This window comes from Nelumbo lutea, chromosome 8 (assembly GCF_056320005.1).
Source record: "Nelumbo lutea isolate HS-2025 chromosome 8, American lotus-T2T, whole genome shotgun sequence".
Classification (NCBI taxonomy): domain Eukaryota; kingdom Viridiplantae; phylum Streptophyta; class Magnoliopsida; order Proteales; family Nelumbonaceae; genus Nelumbo; species Nelumbo lutea.
In genome coordinates, this window is record NC_142691.1 from 11,487,747 (window position 1) to 11,508,596 (window position 20,850).

At 40.5% G+C, this 20,850-nt stretch overlaps 1 protein-coding gene across 3 annotated transcripts in view; it reads left to right on the forward strand.

Moving 5' to 3' along the window:
• The window catches only part of LOC148842720 (zinc finger FYVE domain protein), a 154,659-nt gene that overhangs the window by 89,582 nt on the left and 44,227 nt on the right, over window positions 1–20,850 (forward strand). For all 3 annotated transcript variants that reach the window (XR_016103586.1, XM_088959033.1, XM_088959034.1), the window contains exons 18-27: window positions 8,144–8,234; window positions 9,113–9,190; window positions 9,386–9,676; window positions 9,769–9,966; window positions 10,236–10,724; window positions 10,990–11,151; window positions 11,409–11,738; window positions 11,857–11,939; window positions 12,115–12,219; window positions 19,587–19,818. Coding sequence is in view for 2 of the 3 variants with exons in the window: in XM_088959033.1 (XP_088815159.1) it covers window positions 8,144–8,234; window positions 9,113–9,190; window positions 9,386–9,676; window positions 9,769–9,966; window positions 10,236–10,724; window positions 10,990–11,151; window positions 11,409–11,738; window positions 11,857–11,939; window positions 12,115–12,219; window positions 19,587–19,818 (2,059 nt within the window). In the remaining variant the exon portion in view is untranslated. The remainder of the gene's footprint in view (window positions 1–8,143; window positions 8,235–9,112; window positions 9,191–9,385; window positions 9,677–9,768; window positions 9,967–10,235; window positions 10,725–10,989; window positions 11,152–11,408; window positions 11,739–11,856; window positions 11,940–12,114; window positions 12,220–19,586; window positions 19,819–20,850) is intronic.

Sequence of the window (20,850 nt, forward strand, 5' to 3'; positions counted from 1 at the left end):
GTATTACACAGAAACATACCAAGGGAACATGAATCAAATATGTACTTTTATTCATTTACAATAAACTCATAAAGTACATTATTTTGACTGAAGCTAAGGGCATACAAAACAGTCTAACAGATGGAAGCTGAACTATTGTAGCCGAAGTAGCAGAAAAGAGAAGAAGAAGAAGAGATGTTGGAATGTCGAACTGAATGACCCGGTCGACTGTACTATTATTTATATTAGTGTATAGTACAACTTAAAACACTAAACAAGCTTAGGCCCATTAACACAGGCCTAGTACATAATAACTTAAACTCAAATACAGGCTAATAAGAACTCTTATCAGTTGAACCATCAATACATAAGAAAGCCTTCAACCTAACACTCCCCCTCAAGCTAAGCATGGATATCAATCATTTTTAGCTTGCCAAGAAGGTCCATGAACTTTGTTGCAGCCAACCCTTTAGTTAGTACATCTGCAATTTGTATCTCGGATGGAGTGTAAGGAATGCAGAGTTCTCCCGTGACTATTCTCTCTCTAACAAAATGTCGATCTATCTCAATATGTTTTGTCCTGTCATGTTGCACAGGGTTATTTGCAATGTTGATGGCAGCCTTGTTGTCACAATACAGTCTGAGAGGACCCTCAGTTTTAATACCAAGCTCATTAAGAAGGGTCCTGAGCCATAGGAGTTCAGCAACCCCATGAGCCATTGCTCGATATTCTGCTTCTGCACTTGATCTAGCAACTACATTTTGCCTCTTACTACGCCATGTGACCAGATTCCCTCCCACAAATATACAATATCCTGAATTGATTTTCTGTCTCCAACAGAACCAGCCCAATCTGCATCAGTATAAGCTTCAATTTCAATTCTATTGTTTTTTCTGAATAGAATTCCCTTTCCTGGGCAAGTCTTCAAGTACCTGAGAATCCTTTCAACTGCTTTCATATGAGGGATCTTTGGAGAGTGCATGAATTGACTGACAACATGCACAACATAAGCAATATCTGGTTGAGTGAGAGATAAGTATACCATCTTCCCTACCAATTTTTGGTATCTCTCTCTATCACAGTAGTCCTCCCCTACTGATTCCTGTAGGCCATGATTTTGTTCTATTGGAGTATCCACTGGCCTACTGAAGGGATGAGAGATCCATCCCATGGACGCCCAAAGATTGCGTAATAAGGGGGCGAATTTCAAAAATTTTTCTCTCCCTTCAACTGGGAATCACATTCCCTATTTAGAAAATCATATTTTCAATGATCATTCTTGAACCTTAAACTGAACCAGATCTGAACCAAAAGGAATAGGAGAGAATTATACCTGATACGGAGAAGTAATATCTCCCAACGAAGGTGTTCACGCCCAAGGAAGGATCCAAAGACTGCTCCCACTGAAGATGGCGCAGAGCAGGATGGAGCAGAATCAACAGTGTTCTTCCCCAAGAATTCTGTCCTTTGCAAGAATCAGTAGAATGGTACGTGAGCACAGCTTCCTTTTCAATCCTTTCTCAAAGAACTGATGTCAAGATCCAATCTTGACTTCTCCCACAACTAGAGATCGAATTGGCAAACAGGGCGGCAAGAACAGGGAGGCGGCAAGAGAGTATTCGCAGGGTGCACAATTCTCTCTTCTTGATTTCAGCACTAAAAAGGATCTGATGTATGTCTCCTAAAGGCTGCCGCCCCCTCCTTTTTTTGTTAACTTAAAAGATCAGCTCCTAATCCCATTAGGAGCTGCTTATCCAAATCATATTTGGATCAGCCTTCTCTTCTAGGGATAAGGATAAACCCTTATCTTATCTGCAGATTAGAATAGCTTTCTCCTAATCCCATTAGGAGGTTTGTAGATCTGAATCACATTCAGATCTGGACTCTCTGAGTGGATAGGATTAAGACCCTATCCTATCTGCTAATCCATCTCAGAATTCGCCCATTTAATTAACTAAATAAATAGCTCAGTTCGAAATGGGCTTTAGGCCCATTAAGCTTATGTGCTCACTTAACCTTCCTAACTGCTGCCCAGTTGGGCTTCCTTGTATGGCGTGGGACCCAAGCATTGATCTACACATCAGCCACATGGGTTCGGCCCAGCCTTTGTTACAAGGCCTGGTCGAATACACTGTTAAAGACAGTGCACCCCCTGAAACCCATCGAATGGGCTCTATGGGCCCAACACTTACCATAAGTGGTCCCTGGGCCAAGCCACCTTGTAACACCCATGGACTGTGGGCAGATGCAAGATTAGCCCATCAGGTATTATCCTCAATGGTCTTACACTTAACCTCTCAGCCCCTAATGATCATACACTGCCCGAAAGAGAGGACCTCTCCCTCGGCTGCAAGGAACAGTGTTGCACTCTCTACTTATATGGATCCCGGGAATTAAAACCTTTTTGCAAACATTTTAGAAACCATAATATATATATATATACTTTTATATCTCATATAAAATATACTTTGCAAAACATATCTCAACGGTTGAAATCGGCTGCCGGCAGTCTTGGTTTCCATCAGTGAGAGTGCATCCCCGATCATTACCTTTGTCCGACAAAGGGGTTGATCCTGTCACTATGATCACCCACTCAGATGAATTCTCGGATTGTCCCAACATACCCAGGTTTTGACCCCCGCTAAGGATCTCACTAATTAGTACATCAAAGACAGCCCGATCCGACACCTAGTGCAGTATCATAATCAAGTCTAGGGGTCGGGTGTAACTTTCAAGTTTTGCCCATCAATCTCCAAGGTCCAGGGCAATACTGGAAATCTGGTCCAGTTCAAAGATTCAATTAATCCCACACTGTATGTGCCTAGGGTCTCACCCCGGTAACTGAGACAAGCCACCCCAACCGACTTGGTGGCACCACAGTGTCAGCCTTGTCAGGATTGGTCTCCCCAGACCGACCCACTGGCTGTGAACATTCTAAACTAACACGAGTCTCAATAAGTGTCCAGTTTAAGGGTATTACACAGAAACATACCAAGGGAACATGAATCAAATATGCACTTTTATTCATTTACAATAAACTCATAAAGCACATTAATTTTGATTGAAGCTAAGGGCATACAAAACTGTCTAAAACCTACACCCTATCATGCCTGTTTCCTCTAGGAGGTCAAGAAGATACTTCCACTGACATATGTAGATTCCCTCGCTTGACCTAGCAACTTCACTCCCAAGAAAATATCTCAAATGGCCCAAGTCTTTGATCTCAAATTCCGAAGCTAAAATCTCCTTCAGTCTTTTTATCTCTTCCAAGTCATTCCCGGTAATTACCATATCATCCACATAAACAATGAGTGTCGTAAGCTTGCTATCCTATCACCTTATGAACAATGTATGGTCTGCACCACTCTGAGTGTACCCCACTTTCTTCATGGCCCCACAAAGCCTCTCAAACCATGCACGGGAAGATTGCTTCAAACCATATAATGCTTTCCTCATTTTGCACACCTTTCTACCAAAGTCATAGCCTAGTGGAGGTTCCATAAATACCTCTTCATGAAGGTCACTATTTAGGAAGGCATTTTTCACATCCAGCTGATGAAGTTCCCATGAAAAATTTGATGCTAGTGACAATAGAACCCGAATTGTGTTGAGCTTTTCTACTGGGGCAAAGGTTTCTTTGTAGTCAATCCCTTCTTTTTGAGTAAACCCCTTTGCCACAAGTCCGGCCTTGTACCTTTCAATGGATCCATCCTTCTTGTGCTTTACAGTAAACACCCACTTGCACCCAATAGTGCTCTTCCCCTCTAGTAGATCCTCTAATTCCCAAGTTCTTGCTTTCATTAGGGCTTTCATCTCTTCATTCATAGCTTCTTTCTACCTTGGATCAGACACAGCCTCTGAGTACCTACAAGGAACATGTACAGAGGAAAGAGCAAACACAAAAGAGTGATAGGCAAGAGATAAATGTGAGTAAGAAACAAAATCAGCAATGGGGTGCCGAGTGGTGCAAGAGCGAATAGGCTTACGGAGAGCAATAGGAAGATCCAAATCAGGAGTATGTGAGTTGGAATTACCTTGGACTGCAGAGATAGATTGATCCAAGACCAATTGGTTGTTGTCATGAGGTTGATGGCCACTTTTTCTTTTGTTGTATGTGAGTATCTCTTTTTGTTGCCTACTGGAGCCTTCAGGAACATCAGCAACATCAGGAGAGGTAACCGGCACAGTGGGAGCCTCACTTGGCTGACCCAGAATGCCACAACAAGGAGTAGAAGAAGAGGATGGAAGGCCTGAGGCAGATAGGGGAACAAAAAAGGAGGGAGAATGAGAATCCTCTTCCATCCCACTAGTACTAGTCTCCCCTTGAAGAGGATTCTGAGAAGACTGAAAATAGGGTTGAGACTCAAAGAAGACCACATCTTTGGTGACATACTTTCTCTTGGAGACATGATCATAACACTTGTAACCCTTTTGTGTAGGAGAGTACCCCAAGAATATTCCCTTTGTAGCCTTAGGATCCAGCTTGGTCTTCTTTGGATCCTTCACATGTATGAAACATATACAGCCAAAGGCTCGAGGAGGAAGGGGGAAGTCTGGAAGAGTGGGACACAAAACAGAGAAAGGGGTTTTCATACCCAACACCTTAGATGGCATCCGATTTATCAGATATTATGCAGTAAGTACAGCTTGAGACTAATATTGCTTGGGAACTTTGTGTTGGAATAGTAAGGCTCAAGCTGTCTCCAATAGATGTCTATTCTTGCGCTCAGCAACCTCATTCTGTTGAGGGGTATTAGCACAGGATGATTGATGTAATATGCCAGCATCTTCCATGAATAAGTTCAAGGTTTTTTCAAAATATTCGGTAGCATTATCTGACCGGAATTGCTTAATCTTCTTATTAAACTGCGCTTCAGTCATCTTGCAAAATGCCATAGTTATCCATGGTACTTCATCCCTTCCTTTTAACAGGTAGATCCATGTGCATCGAGAGTAGTGGTCAATAAAACTAATAAAGTAACGGAAGCCATCAATAGAAACAATGGGTGAAGGGCCCCAGACATCAGAATGAACCAAATCAAAAGGAGCACAAATTTCATTACTGGAAATTAGATAAACAATTCTACATTGTTTTGACATTTGACATACTTCAAAGACTAAACTCTGACTTGAAATGCCCTTAAACAATTCAGGAAACAACATTTCTAATGAAGAGGAAGACACATGACCTAGCCTAGCATGCCAAATATGCAACCTAGCTATTGACTCCACACTCTCCGGACTACTAGCAGCAGATTCTTGTAAGGCTGAACCAATGTCTGCATCAAAATAGTAGAGGCCTCCATACTCATGATCGCTCCCAATCGTTCTCCTCATCAATTTGTCCTAGAAGACACAATGAGTAGGAAAAAATGTTATACTACAGATCAAATTTTTTGTAAGTTTTGAAACAGACAAAAGATTTGAGGTAAGACTGGGAACATGTAGAACTGATTTAAGGGAGAGATCCTTGCTTAGGTCAACCACCCCCTTTCCAGAGATGGTGGAAAAAGATCCGTCCGCAACTCTCATCTTATCTTGACCAAACAACAAATGATATGAAGAGAATAGGGATGGCATATGTGTCATGTGGTCAGTTGCACCGGAATCAATAACCCAAGAAGTAGAGTCAAAAGAGCTAGTGGCACTAAAGGCTGAGATTGTACCCGGCTAAGGACCTCTACCTCACTAGCAGTGAAGCCCAAAGCACCAGTTCCATAGGAATCAACAACCTGCCCCATAGGAGAAGAAGACACCGTTGGTGAGTTGGCACCATTGTTGCTAGTGACAAGATTCCCACTTGCCGCATGACCCTTTTGTTGTTTCTTGTCCTTTCTTAATGCAGCTGGTTTCAGGTGAGGATACAGGACCCAACACTTTTCCTTTACATGTCTCTCACCACCACAATGAGTGCACTTGAGGTGCTTCTTGTCTGGATGTTTGTTTCCCTTAGTAGAAACCAGGGCTGAATGTTCTCCAAATTGTTCAGTTGGTTGAGTCTGAGAGTCAACTTGCATCTCCTTTCTCCTAACTTCTTCATTCCTCACCAGATAATAAGCATGGTGTAACTCGGGAAATTCATCTCTCCCAGAATTTGTGACCTTATACCCTCATACACTGGGTCCAGACCAGCCAAGAACTTGAAGGCTCTGCTCTGTTCAATCTGCTTATCATGTCTCTCCTTGTCCCTGGCATTTTCCCAATCTAATATCAAGCGATGGTCAAGTTCTTCCCAAAGACCTTCCAGAGTTGCAAAGTATGTTGCAACTGTCATATCACCTTGCCGTAAGGCAGCAATGTCTTGTTCAATTTGTAGATTCTAGCATTGTTTTTCTTCTGTCCATAGGTTTTAGACACCTTTTCCCAAATCTTGGCTGTTGTAAGAAAGTGATGAACAATCTTGGCAACCCGAGGAGTCAGAGGCAAGCAACCAGGACATAACTGTGGCATTCTCCTTGCGCCACACAGCATAATCTGCACTGCCAACCTCAGGTTCTTTCTTGCTCCCATCTTGGTAGCCTGTGTGGTCACAGCAGGTTCTGAAGAGGTTCTGAAGCAGGTTCTAACTGGCCGAAGTGACCACAGCAGGCTCTGACAGCTCGCAACACAGTTTCAGACTTGCCGAGGCTGTCACAGTTCTGAAGCAGTTCAGTTACAGCAGCAAATGAGGTGTTCTGGGCTGGTAACCGACCTGTGCTATGCAGACTCCACTTGACAGCCAACACTAGGACTGCTGAAATCAGTCCTCAACTAGGTCTGTCCTATACAGACCTCTCTTAGCAGTCGAATAGCTGCTAACTACTAAAAACTAGTAGGACATCAGCTTCTGGGTCTTACTTCCCTTGCGCCCTACAACCAAGGGAAACCCTAGGTCGAACCTTGTGTTGTTCTCCTGCAACCCTAGGGTTTCACAGCAGCAACCCAGATAAAAAAAAAGGAGAAAGACAGCAAGAGAGAGGAGATGGCGTCGGCTGTAACCAGGAAGGTGCTCAATGCTCTGATACCATGAAAGCTGAACTACTGTAGCCGAAGTAGCAGAAACGAGAAGAAGAAGAAGAAGAGATGTTGGAATGTCGAACTGAATGACCCAGTCGACTGTACTATTATTTATATTAGTGTATAGTACAATGTTACAGAAAAAGACTGGAATGCCCCTGATTAGTGATGGGACACCCAGACAATGTAAAACACTAAACAAGCTTAGGCCCATTAACGCAGGCCCAGTACATAATAACTTGAACTCAAATACAGGCTAATAAGAACTCTTATCAGCCGAACCATCAATACATAAGAAAGCCTTCAACCTAACAGAGGAGATGTAGGCTTCGCACTCCCAAACATGGCCTTAATTATTTACACACTCATTGCAACTGCGCCATTAGGGGTAGGATTGTAAATTCTATACAATTAAAATCTTCTCTAACAAAAGTGATTAAGGGGCTGGGGGCTGAAAGATCAATTAGATTCTCTATTCGCCCAAACCCTTCTTTGTTCTTTCTGTCTTCTTGCTCTATTCTGAACTTTGCTGTCTTGATTTCTGCCATTATCTTAGTTAAATACATTGTTTTTCAAGCTTGATCTACTACTCCATGCATGGGTCTTACACAGAAGAAAGTAGAGAAAACCATGGTTTGATAATGCCTTTAAATTAGTAATAAAATAATTTCAACTAATCTGAGAATCAAATAAGAGAATATCAGAAGAAATTGAAGGGAAGAAGAGAAGAGAACACCCGGTTGTGGGATGTCTAGTGTAGCCTGCTTGCCACTTCCTTTTATGTTAACTGCTGACAATAAAAACTGAAATTACAAGAATGCAATGCCCCTAGATAGGAAGCAGCAACATTTAATGGCAAAAAATAAACAAAGAAATATGGTCCAACCCATTATCCAATAACTAAAAGCCCAATAACAGAAATCAACAGTTACTCGCTCCTCAATAACATACTCTTTGTGCTTGTACCCAGCATGTGAACCTTCTTAAAGAAATAAAAATTAATGGAAATTCATGTGTTTTTTTGAAATCTCTCAAATAACTTGATATAAAACATCAGCTAGAAAGTATAGTAATAAAGGAAAGTTTACCTGTTCTCTTTTTAGGATAATTCATCTTCACCTTTTAAATCATTAGATGCTGACTTAATCACATAATATTTTATTTCAGATATCTACACAGATGGGAGCTAGATGCTGCTATGGATGTTCTCACAATGTGCAGCTGCCACTTGCCTGCAAGTGATCCAGCTAGGAATGTGGTAAAAGTTTTCATATGAACCTTCACTTCTCTTTTTATATACACGTACATTTAGTGTAGTATAAGTGCCATCTTGACATTTTTAGGTGTGGGTGGTATAGATATACGCATCTTAGTAAGGTCAAGTAAGTAGTTTGGTGTTCCCCTTCTATATTTGATGAGTCTGGACAACCCACGTTGGGTCATTATTAGTGTATGTAGAGGTAAAAATTAGGGCTCTTAATCAGTTGATCCCTTGTATGTATTATGTTGAAGCAGTGAGGTTATTCAAAAATTGTGTTATTTCTTTCGAAAAATTAGGTAAAAGTATTTTTTAAAACATTTACCAAGTTATTTTATAGTTTAGTAGTTTATAATTAGTATGCAATTACATAATAACCTTTTTTTTCACCTAAGTGGCATACTGTCATCTAGGTGGCACTCAGTTGCCTTAACTACACTGTGTCCATTACTATAACCTTAGCTACATGTCTAACAAAAAGTCATTGGTGGGCACTATCACTTCAAGGGCCTTAATCATTGGTCTGATCTTCTTGCTACACCTGGTTGGTCTAGATCATTGGATAGATCACGAGTGATTGGGTTGGTGTAGGCATATCATTAAGATCTTCCAGATTGTTGGTCTAGATCAGTGATTTGTTCTTGACACACCATGTGGACTGCTCTGACCGTTGGTTTGTTCTTAAGCATGTATGAAAATCCAGCATCATTTCTTTAAATTTGGCATTGGTTTTTGTTCTACCAATTTTAGTGATTGAGACGCATGCGTAACACGTATATGTAGTGCTGGAAGTAATCTTGATGCTCTCCTTCCAAAAATTTATTTTCCAGGTTATTCATTTTCTTTTTTTATTAACATACTTCTCTGGACATATATAGGTATTGCAAATGAGACAGGATTTGCAGAGGTACAGTCACATTTTACGTGCAGATGACCATTATAGCAGCTGGCAAGAGGTCCTAGCTCTCATTTCTTATCTTCTGAGTAAAATAAAACAATCATGTTAATTTTTTCCTTTTATATTTTCAGAATCTATTTGTAATCTGCTGGGTTTCATATTCTCTCTTTATAGTGGAGTCATTCCTTATCCTGTGTTTTCCTTGAACATCGGCTGTATGCCTCTTTCACTTTCTTTCTATGGACTTTGTCAGGTTGAAGCTGATTGTAAAGCAGATCCTGAAGGTCTTGCACTTAGATTAGCTGGAAAAGGAGCAGTTTCTGCTGCTTTAGAAGTTGCTGAAAGTGCAAACTTATCTATAGAATTGCGAAGAGAATTGCAAGGACGACAACTTGTGAAGCTTCTCACTGCAGACCCACTTAATGGTGGAGGTCCAGCAGAAGCTTCTCGATTTCTTTCTTCACTACGTGACTCTGATGATGCTTTACCTGTTGCAATGGGTGCAATGCAACTGTTGCCAAACCTACGCTCAAAGCAGCTTCTTGTATTCAACTCATTCTGTTCCATATAAGTTTTCATATATATCTTTGACAAACCATCTTCTTTCAATTAACTTCTTTATTTTTCTATTTGAAGGTTCACTTTTTCCTAAAGAGAAGAGATGGAAATCTATCGGATGTCGAAGTTTCTCGTCTAAACTCTTGGGCCTTGGGCCTTCGTGTTCTAGCAGCTTTGCCGGTTCCCTGGCAGCAAAGATGCTCTTCCCTTCATGAGCACCCTCATTTAATTCTGGAAGTTTTGTTAATGCGGAAGCAACTTGAATCTGCTTCTTTGGTACCATATTCTTGCTCTACTGATTTGTGCATCGGTCAGAAGCCCTTTTATCAAATTCATAGTTTCCTCATGTCTCTATGAAGGAAAATTGTTCATAGATTGATTTTTGTACTTAAGATAATTGATTTGGACATGGGATCTGTAGGTCGGGGAAGATGGGTGCTATCTTAGCTTTATCTTAACATGAGATATAACACATATGATTATTTTCTTATGGTATGCTATTGTGTACATCCTGTGTATGACACCTATATGATATTTGTTTGCAGATCCTTAAAGAATTCCCCACATTAAGGGACAACAATTTAATTCTCATGTATTCCACCAAAGCTATTTCTGTCGGTGTTGTCTCTCCTTCGAGAGAACAACGGATATCTGCCTCAGGTCCAAGACCAAGGCAGAAATCAAGAACTGGCATGACTAGTAGGTTAAATTTTACTAGCAGCTTCAGTAACTTTCAAAAAGAGGCTAGGAGAGCCTTTTCTTGGACCCCCCGTGATACTGGAAATAAGATTTCTCCGAAAGAGGTTTATCGGAAAAGAAAGAGCTCAGGATTGACACCATCTGAAAGAGTTGCTTGGGAGGCAATGGCTGGTATTCAAGAAGATCGTGTTTCAACATACACTGCTGATGGGCAAGAACGTCTTCCAGCTGTTTCAATTTCTGAGGAATGGATGCTCACAGGTGATCCAATTAAGGATGATTCTGTTCGCTCCTCACATCGATATGAGAGTGCACCTGACATAATTCTTTTTAAGGTATGGTAGAAATAGAAGCTATAGTTTCTGTTTGCTTCTATTGTCTACAATTTTGTTGCCATACTTGTATCAATGTACGTAGTATATATACTATTCCAAAGTAACTGTCCACAATTGCATATTTCATATTGCAGTTGTTGCATGTAGCTAACATGGACACATGTTTTAACTAGCTTTCTTGAAGTCTGATGACCTTTTACTTCTCTCTCTCTCTCTTTTTTTTTTTTTGAATTTTTGGTGCGGGGTGTGGCACTTCTCTTTCTAGGCATTACTTTCCTTGTGCTTTGATGAGTTAGTATCTGCCAAAGGTGCTCTGGAGTTATGCATTGCCCAGATGAAGAATGTTTTGAGTTCTCAGCAGTTGCCTCTGGATGCATCTATGGAAACTTTAGGGCGAGCATATCATGCAACAGAAACTTTTGTACAGGTATCTATCTTGGTGGAATGATAGAACAGCCCTGCAGTACAGCAACTTTAGCCAAATTGTCTACTTCCCTTCTAGGGAACCTTGGTAATATCATGGTTGAGGATAGTGATTCCATGATAAACCATGGCGGTGGCTTGGTTTCTGTTTGCTGTGGTACTAGCATATCCCTGGAACTCTTGTTTCATTCTATATCTGCTTTAATTGTGAATTTTGTTTGGTGCTCAACCTGCAATAAGTGTCTAATTATGCATTTGCAGGCACTCTTGCATGCTAAAGGCCAGCTGAAGAAACTTGCAGGGAGTAGTGACTTATCAAGTGTCTCTGAAAGAAGTAGGGATATTGATGATGCTTCTTCAGATGCTGGCAGCTCTAGTGTTGGTAGCCAGTCAACAGATGAGTTATCTGAACTTCTATCACAAGCAGATATATGGCTAGGACGTGCTGAGTTGCTTCAGAGCCTTCTTGGATCAGGAATTGTTGCTTCTCTTGATGATATTGCTGACAAGGAATCATCAGCACGTCTCAGAGACAGGTTAATTAAAGATGAAAGGTATAGCATGGCTGTCTATACTTGCAAAAAGTGCAAGGTAAACATCCATCTGGAAGCAATTAGTTTTCTCTTCTGTTTCTTTTTCATTTTTTATTTCTCTGAATTATTTTTTCTTATTTCATACTTATTGATCTTTTGTACTTTTTGATTCTCAGATTGATGCTTTTCCTGTATGGAATGCATGGGGACATGCTTTAATTCGTATGGAACATTATGCTCAGGCGCGTGTGAAATTTAAGTATGTTGCATGTGTTTTGTCATTCAAAAGTATTGGATTAGAATGTACAACTGATGAGCATACTATAAGGGAACTGGAGCATTTTCTTCACGAATCTAACATTGACCTTTTCCTCTTCAATAATAATAATAGTTATAATTCTTTTTTGCCTAATTTTTTTTTTTTTGGTGCCTAGGCAAGCTCTTCAGTTGCACAAGGGTGATCCTGCGCCCGCCATTCAGGAGATCATAAATACGATAGAAGGAGGTCCACCAGTTGATGTTTCATCTGTTCGTTCCATGTAAGCCTGTGCATAATAAATAATTTCCTTTATCTGCTTAAAGAAGCTATGAATCTATTGTTATAGGGTTGGAACAGGCTGGCTTGAGCCAATAGTGATCCAAGAACATGTTCTGTCCAAACCTAGGGTCAGCAAGTGGACCCCAGTTCAATTCAATGAACACTGACTGGTTTTGGTGGTTTGGCATTAATGGTATGTTTGGTTGCCGAGAAAGGGATGGGAAGGGAAGAATCTTTGAAGAATATTCGTTTTTTCTATTGTTTGTTTTGAAAGAAAAACTGGGATGGGAAGAGAAAGGCTTGGGATGGGGTTTCCCAAAAACCAATACGTGGGGCCACACCAAAATGGTGAGACCCTGCTGAGAAAGGAAAATAGAGGCCTTTGTGAGAAAATTTTGTCGAGCCAACAACCCAGAGAGTGTCGTCTTCTTCTCAGACGTCGTCCAATGGTCATCTCACCGACGCCATCTCCAGTGATATTTTTGAAAGGTAAGCTCAGATTTGGCATCCTCTCGCAATTTCCGCCCATTTTTGTACCATATTGGTCTTCTTTCATTGAATGAATCATCCTTCACCTTTATCTACTACCATCCTTGGTCTTTCAGACTAGTTTCCCTTCACAGAAAAATGGTAGATCTACTGTTAGAGGCGTCATTCTTCCATGTTGACATCCTTTTCCATTCATTTTAACACATTAGCTCCAGATCTGGCTTCGGCCATCTACCTCTTCCAGATCTGGCAGTTTTATTAGCACTAAGCGTTAAAATGAACTCGGATTTTGCATCTACCTCTTTTAGATCTGACGTCTTCCTCTTCGTTTACCACCATCCCTGGTCTTCCATACCAGCTTTCATTCACAGAAAAATGGTAAATGTACTATTAGAGGCATCACTCTTCCATGTTGACAGCCATTTCCATTCATTTAGTAGAAGATCAAGACTGCAATCAGTCTTGAACCCTAATAGATTTTAGGTTAAGAAAAGCAAAAGAAAAGTGAGAGGAAGGAGAAGAGAAGAGAAACAGGAGAATACAAGGGTTTGAAAGGAGGGACAGATTCTAACACATCTACTGCCGCCACTCTCTTAGTATTTATAGGTTATGTTCAGTACATAGAGAAAAGGACAGATCTGCCCTTAGTACTTACATGACAAATAAAGTAAATAACAATTGAAATAACAAACTGACCCCAACTGACACTACTATGACTGAAACAAATAATTACACATGCTGTCCTACGAACACAGTGGGGGATCACTGCTGTGGGGTCCACATCAGTGTTCTCTACACTCCCCCTCAATTTGGGAGTATATATTTATCATTCCTAACTTGGATAGGTTTGCCTCTAACTTCTTCCTTGGTACAGCCTTGCTGAGGATATCTGCGAGCTGCATATTAGATGTGATATACGGGAGACACTTCTTGTGATGTGACCCTTTCTCACACAAAATGTCGATCAACTTCGATATGTTTAGTTTTGTCATGCTGCACTGGGTTGTGGGCTATATTAATAGCTACCTGATTATCACAATACAACATCAATGGCTTTTCATAGTCAATACCTAACTCTTCAAGTAGTGATATCAACCATAAGATTTCAGCCACTCCGTTAGCCATTAACCTATATTCCGCTTCAGCACTATAGCAGGAAATAACACTCTGCTTCTTACTCCTCCAAAAGACAAGGTTACCTCCCACAAGTGCACAATATCCAGAGGTAGACCTCCTGTCATCAATACTCCCAACCCAATCGGCATCTGTATAGACCTCCACCTTCATGTGATTATTGTTTTTGAGCACTCTACCCGGGCATCTCTTCAAGTATGCTAATATTCTCTCTGCCGTAAGGAGATGAGAGAAGTTCTAGGGGAATGCATGTACTGGCTGACAACACTACCTGCATAACTGAATTGGGGTGGGTACAGATATTTTCTGTTGTTTGTTGATGACTATACCCGTTTTTCTTGGGTCTACCTTATGCGTTCTCGAGATGAGGTTCCCGATCTAACCTAAAACTTTCATCAAATGATTTTAACCCAGTTTGGGGTCAAAATCAAAGTCCTTCGATCTGATAATGCAAAAGAATACTTTGCCAAGCCACTAGTCTCGTATCTACTCGATCATGGGGTTATTCACCAGAGCACTTGTCCTCATACACCACAGCAGAATGGGGTTGCCGAGAGGAAGAATAGGCACATTTTGGAGGTGGCTAGAAGCATTATGTTTACCTCCAATGTGCCTATCCATTTCTGGGGTGATGCTATCCTCACGGCAGTGTATCTCATTAATCGGGTTCCTTCACGGCTTCTTGATATGAAGCCTCTGTTTACCCTTCTATACCCAGACGAGGAGTTGTTTACAGTTCCTCTTAAAACCTTTGGTTGTACCTGTTTTATTCAGCTTCTTGGACCTCATCATTCCAAATTTGACCCTAAGGCCTCCAAATGCGTTTTTCTCGGTTATGCACAAACTCAAAAGGATTATTGCTGCTATGATCTTGTTTCAGGGAAGAGATTTGTCTCGATGAATGTCACCTTCTTTGAGGAGGCACCCTATTATCCTAGGGTTTCTCCTCAGGGGGAGAGTAGTGAGGATTTGGGTCTTTTTCCTCAGGGGGAGCGCAGTTAGAGTGGGGTTAACTCATCTGAGGTGGTTCCTTTACCCATTCCATTGAGTGATGAAGGCTGTAATGGTTAGGGTTGTTAGAGGGATCAGGAGTTGAAAGTCTATCACAGGCGATATAGGCAGGTTGGTCTCGGTCATCAGCAGTCCAGGCCAGCCCCAATTCCTTCTGCGGATCCAGATCCAGGTACTACAATCCCAAGGCCCACTGAGATACCTTCCACTGTTGCTACTTCCCCTCCTTCTGATGACCTTGACATCCCTATTGCGGCCGTAAAGGGAAACGGCATTGCACCACATCCACAGCTCACTGTATTTCCCAGTTTCTATTCTATGATCGTCTATCTCCCTCTTACAAGTCCTTTCTCACTTCCATTGCTGATATTCCTATCCCCAGAACAGTGCAAGAAGCCTTATCAGCTCCAGAGTGGAAAGATGCAATGAAAGTTGAAATGGATGCCCTTTTGAAAAATAATACTTGGGAGCTAGTTGACCTATCCAAAGGAAAGAAACCAATTGGATGTAGATGGGTATTTACTGTGAAACATAATGTTGATGGCTCCATTGAAAGGTACAAAATCCGGTTGGTTGCAAAAGGGTTTACTCAGACTTATGGTATAGAGTACTTGGAGACTTTTGCCCCAGTAGCCAAGATGACCACTATTCGAGTTCTATTAGCCCTTGCAGCAAGTTACTCTTGGCCCTTGTTCCAGATGGACGTTAAAAATGTCTTTCTGAATGGAGACTTACAAGAAGAGGTCTACATGCAGTTGCCCCCTGGATTCTATGATACAAAAGCAGGTAAGAAGGTTTGCCGACTGAATTAGGCATTGTATGGATTAAAGCAGTCCCCTAGAGCTTGGTTTGATAGATTCAGACTAGCCCTTGGAAAATTCGGCTATGTACAGGCCCAGTCAGATCATACACTGTCCATTAAAAGAGTGAACTCTTCTTTGACCTTGCTTGCTGTATATGTGGATGATATTGTAGTGACAGGAATAATAATAGTTAGATTGAGTCCCGCAAACAGCTCCTTCATCAAGAGTTTGAGGTGAAAGATCTTGGTGCACTGCGATCTTTTTTGGGTATTGAGGTTGCTAGATCTAAACAGGGGATCTTTATCTCTCAAATGAAGTATGTTCTAGATCTGTTTGCGGAAACTGGAAAGTTAGGTGTCAAGCCTGCCGATACACCCATTGAACAGAATCACAAGATCAGTGTTCCAACGGTTGGTTGAAAAGCTCCTATATCTCTGCCTCACACAGCCAGATATCAGTCAGTGTTGTCAGCCAGTACATGCATTCCCCTAGAACTACTCATCTTCTTGCAACTGAGAGGATATTAGCATACTTGAAGAGATGCCCAGGTAGAGGTATACTGTTCAAAAACAATAATCACATGAAGGTGGAGGTCTATACAGATGCTGATTGGGCTGGGAGTACTGATGGCAGGAGGTCTACCCCTGGATATTGTGCCCTTGTAGGAGGTAACCTTGTCTCTTGGAGGAGTAAGAAACAAAGTGTTGTTTCCCACTCTAGTGTCGAAGCTGAATACAAGTCAATGGCTAACGGAGTGGCTGAAATCCTATGACTGAAATCACTACTTGAAGAGTTGGGTATTGATTATGAGAAGCCCTTGATGTTGTATTGTGATAATTAGGCGGCTATTAATATAGCTCACAATCTGATGCAGCATGATAGAACTAAACATATTGAAGTTGATCGACATTTTGTCAGAAAAAGGGTCTCATCATAAGAAGTGTGTCTCCCGTATATCACCTCCAACATGCAGCTCGCAGATCTATTCAAGTTGGGAATGACAAATATCTATTCCCAACTTGAGGGGGAGTGTAGAGAGCACTAATGTGGGCCCCTCGGCTGTGGTCCCCACTGTGTTCGTATGACAGCACATGTAACATTTGTTAGTTATGTCAGTGTGTGTTGGTAGTTATCTTAGACAGCTTGTTATTTCAGTTTATTATTTGTTTTATTTGCCATGTAAGCATTAAGGGCAATTCTGCCCTTTCCTACATTTAGTGAACATAACCTATAAATATTGAGAGAGTGGCGGCGGCAGATTCATTCAATATGTCCCTCCTTTCAAAACCCTTGTGTACTTCTGCTTTCTTCTACTTTTCTCAATCCGAAATCTTTTGGAATTCAAGACTGATTGTAGTCTTGATCAACTACTACTATCGACTCTAGGACTAAAGGGAACCCAATGATGTTTCCCATATTGACACGACTCACAATCCAAAGTAGAAAGTCGACTCAATGCTGGAACAAGTTGCTTAAGAGTTTTAAGAGACGGATGACCAAGTCTGCAGTGCCACTGGAGAGGAGAAAGAGACGACTAAAGAGTTGTTGACGAACCACCACCACCATCAAGATAATACAGTCCACCAACTTCATGTCCTCCACCAATCTTCATCCCCGTCTTGAGATCCTAAAAGACACAAGATGAGGGGTAAAAGGTGATAGAGCAATTAAAAGACTTGGTCAATTTACTAATAGAGATAAGATTAAAAGGGAACTTGGGAACATACAAAACTAAAGACAAAGAGAATGAACTAGTGTTAACATTACCAATACCACATATGGAAGAAGTGGACACACCTGGAGTCTCAGTCATATGATCGGAAACTCCAAAATCAATGATCCAATGGGAGGGTTTGGATGCCAGATAAGCCATACTTGAGTGGGCAAGCGTAGTTGTACTCGGCTGAGAAGTAGCCTGGATCAACCGCTCATATTCATTACATGAAATACTCGTCATCTCTTGCTCGGAGGCATCTGTAGATGGAGGTGTCTGATTGGCCTGTTGACTCTCTTGTCCCATACCACCACTAACCATTGCATGATTTGCCCAGGTTGAAGGCGGGCCATGTAGATCATAGCAAAAATTAACAATACGTCCATCCATACCACAATGTGTACACATCGCACCATTACTATGTCCTCTACCAAATAATTGAACTTGCAGTCTTTCTTTGGCAAACAAGGCCTATGATTCCCTATCTTACCCCATCCAACCCAACTTTTTCTTTGTTTCAAGACAAAGATTGTAAGTTAAATGTTTAATATCATTCTTTTCTTGCATATTTATGATCTGTATTAACTTCATCAATATCTTAGTTTTTTGTTTGATAAAAGAACAATGAATTTCATTAAGAAACTGAGAATGTATATACAATTTCAAGGCATACATTTAAGGGGGATTCCTCTCCCAATGTAACATCTTACATATATTAAAAATAGACTAATACAATTTGGTCTATTGTAAGTAGTAACCCCTTGTTTAGTCAATGCATCAGCCATACTATTTGCTGATCTTTCTACCCATTGTATTTGAATATGCATATTCCTTGTCAGCCATTTCAACTTCTTCGGATCATTTTTGTAAAGCCACCTTTCCTTCTTACTACTTCTCAACCATCAAATCACTACCTCTGAACAAGGTTCAAGATATTGATACACCCCAACATGCCAGAAGAGGTGTATGGATACTTTCAACCTTGCATTTTTTTTAGTTTTTTTTTTCAAAATTTTACAGGGGGTGGTCTTAGAAAGGCCTCACCCCCTGGTTATATTAAAATAAAAAAAAATCTATTATTTCACATATCTGGGCAGGGCTGGTATGATGTGATATGCCCCGATGTGTGACAGAACTTTAAACATTGCCTTTGAATCCCTTTTGATGATTAAGTTGTTCAAACTCATATCCCTTGCCTATTCCACTCCTTAGATAACAGTGTAAAGTTCAACCCAACTCCAACTGGACCTGAGGGCATAGCTACCACATGACCATCATTATCCCTATGTAGGGCTGTCAATGTACCAGATATTGGTCCAACTGACTCGGTCCAATATGAGTCCATTACAAATGGACCAGGTACAATCCAATCCGATGAATACTTTGGACTGTTCTGGATCTGGACTGGTCCAATTCAATGTCTGAATTATTCAATCTGTTCAAATTGGTTTTAATTTAGATTGAGCCCAACCCAAACCTGGTCTGTTGACACCCGTATTCTAATTTTCTGTCAAATGGACCGGATACTGGTTCAATCTGACCCAGTCTAATATAAATCCATTACAGATTGATGAAAAGGAAGTATCTCTCTTTGGGTACTCATAATAGGTATGGAGAAGCAAGTAAAAAAAGTTTAAGTACTTACAAGAAGAAATAGGTGAGAAAGGAAAAAAAAAGAGAAATTTTCCTGGAAGTAATCATCAATCACCAAAATAAACTTATTTCATCAAATCAACTCCACTTTTCTCATTATAGTGACTATTTATAGACATGCTATAGGGTCTTGGATGTCCTCTCATAGACTCCAATTTGGACTTGGATGCTGATATATGATAACTACTAACCACTTTGAAACCTACATAAACCCATAGGTGCATTTAAACAAGGACTCTAACTCCTTAAGTAGTGTCATTAACACTTTTCTAATCCTACTAAATCTAACTTGTTGCAAAGAAACCTAAAATTACTAAAAGTAATAAATCACAATTTTACTATAAATAATGTGTCAAGATTACAATAAATAGTGATTTTGATTTACTAACTAGGCAATAAATTTAAAGAACTTAGAATACCAATATTTTTATCACCCCAAGATTCCAGAATTGGTGTCTGTATTGGAAAACAAATTTATTTTTCCGTTGATCCTTTCCTTTTTTTCTGTGTTCTTTCTTTGATTCCATACCTGTTTGACCTTTGTATCTTCAACCACTATTGCAGGTATGAACATTTGGCTAGAAGTGCACCAACAATCCTGGATGATTCTCTATCTGCTGACTCATACCTTAATGTTCTATATATGCCATCTACATTTCCACGTTCTGAGAGGTCTAGATGGTCTCAAGAATCTGCAAACAATCATTCCATGTCATCTAGTTCTGATTTTGAGGACGGTCCCCGCAGCAACCTTGATAACATTCGATACCTTGAATGTGTTAACTATTTGCAAGAAGTAAGCTGTTATTATATTGACCTGTTATTCCATCTTGCAGAAATTTAGATTGATACTTGTGCTCAGTGATTTAATTCCTACTTTGAAACCAATGTCCGTGTTATATTTTTGTATTTGACACTATATATATTAGTACTGCATGCGACTTAATTAGTACCTGTTGATTAGGTGAAGTGACTTGGGGTAAATTTTTGGTAATTCTTCTTTTCTTTCTCCATCTTATTCTTACTTTTCCCTTCTCTATATTATTTTCTCCTTCATCAAATATCAAATAAGCTTCTAGTTGGTATTATGGCGTGCTCAAGACTGTATTATGCTGACATATTCCTTGAGGTGCTGCTGATGTCATTGTCCATACAGATGATGCCAGCAGTTGTAAGGCTGACCTGTACCTCATTATAGAAAAACCCTAGATCCTAGGGCCATGTTATGTTTCCCCTACCATACCTTTTTCCAGCACTGGAAGGAGAGATCTTTTATTGTGCCACATGGTCTGATTAGGGACTATGGTGTTTGATTGTTGGTTGTGGTGATTGGACAGAGGTATGCTGATTGCTGAGAACACCTGAACTGTTTACCCCTTTTGTCTAAGGATGACCTTTACTTGGTTCTGAATGATGGCTTAGGATGATATGAAATCTAGGCCTAGTAGTAATGTGGGAACCAATGAAAGTGTCAATGTTTAAATAACAATAGCGAATTCAAATGAGACCAATATTCTATAGTGGTCTCGATGCACTAAGCCATGGAAAGTTTGGATTCCATACAAGGAGATAGGTGAAACTCTAGATGGATCGCCCTGCCTATGCTTGGTGGCTGGTGGGGACATAACCTTCTAATTATGTCTTGGTTAGTATGCTTGATAAGGCCCCATATAGCACTCAATTACATGTTTCTTACAACAGCAAAGAAGATTTAGGACAAGATTAATGCAACATACTCTTGAGCAATCTCAGAAGAAAGGCCTGCATTATGAAACAGAGGGAGACGTCATTGAAGGGATGGGAGATCCATCATATGGATGCCCGAACC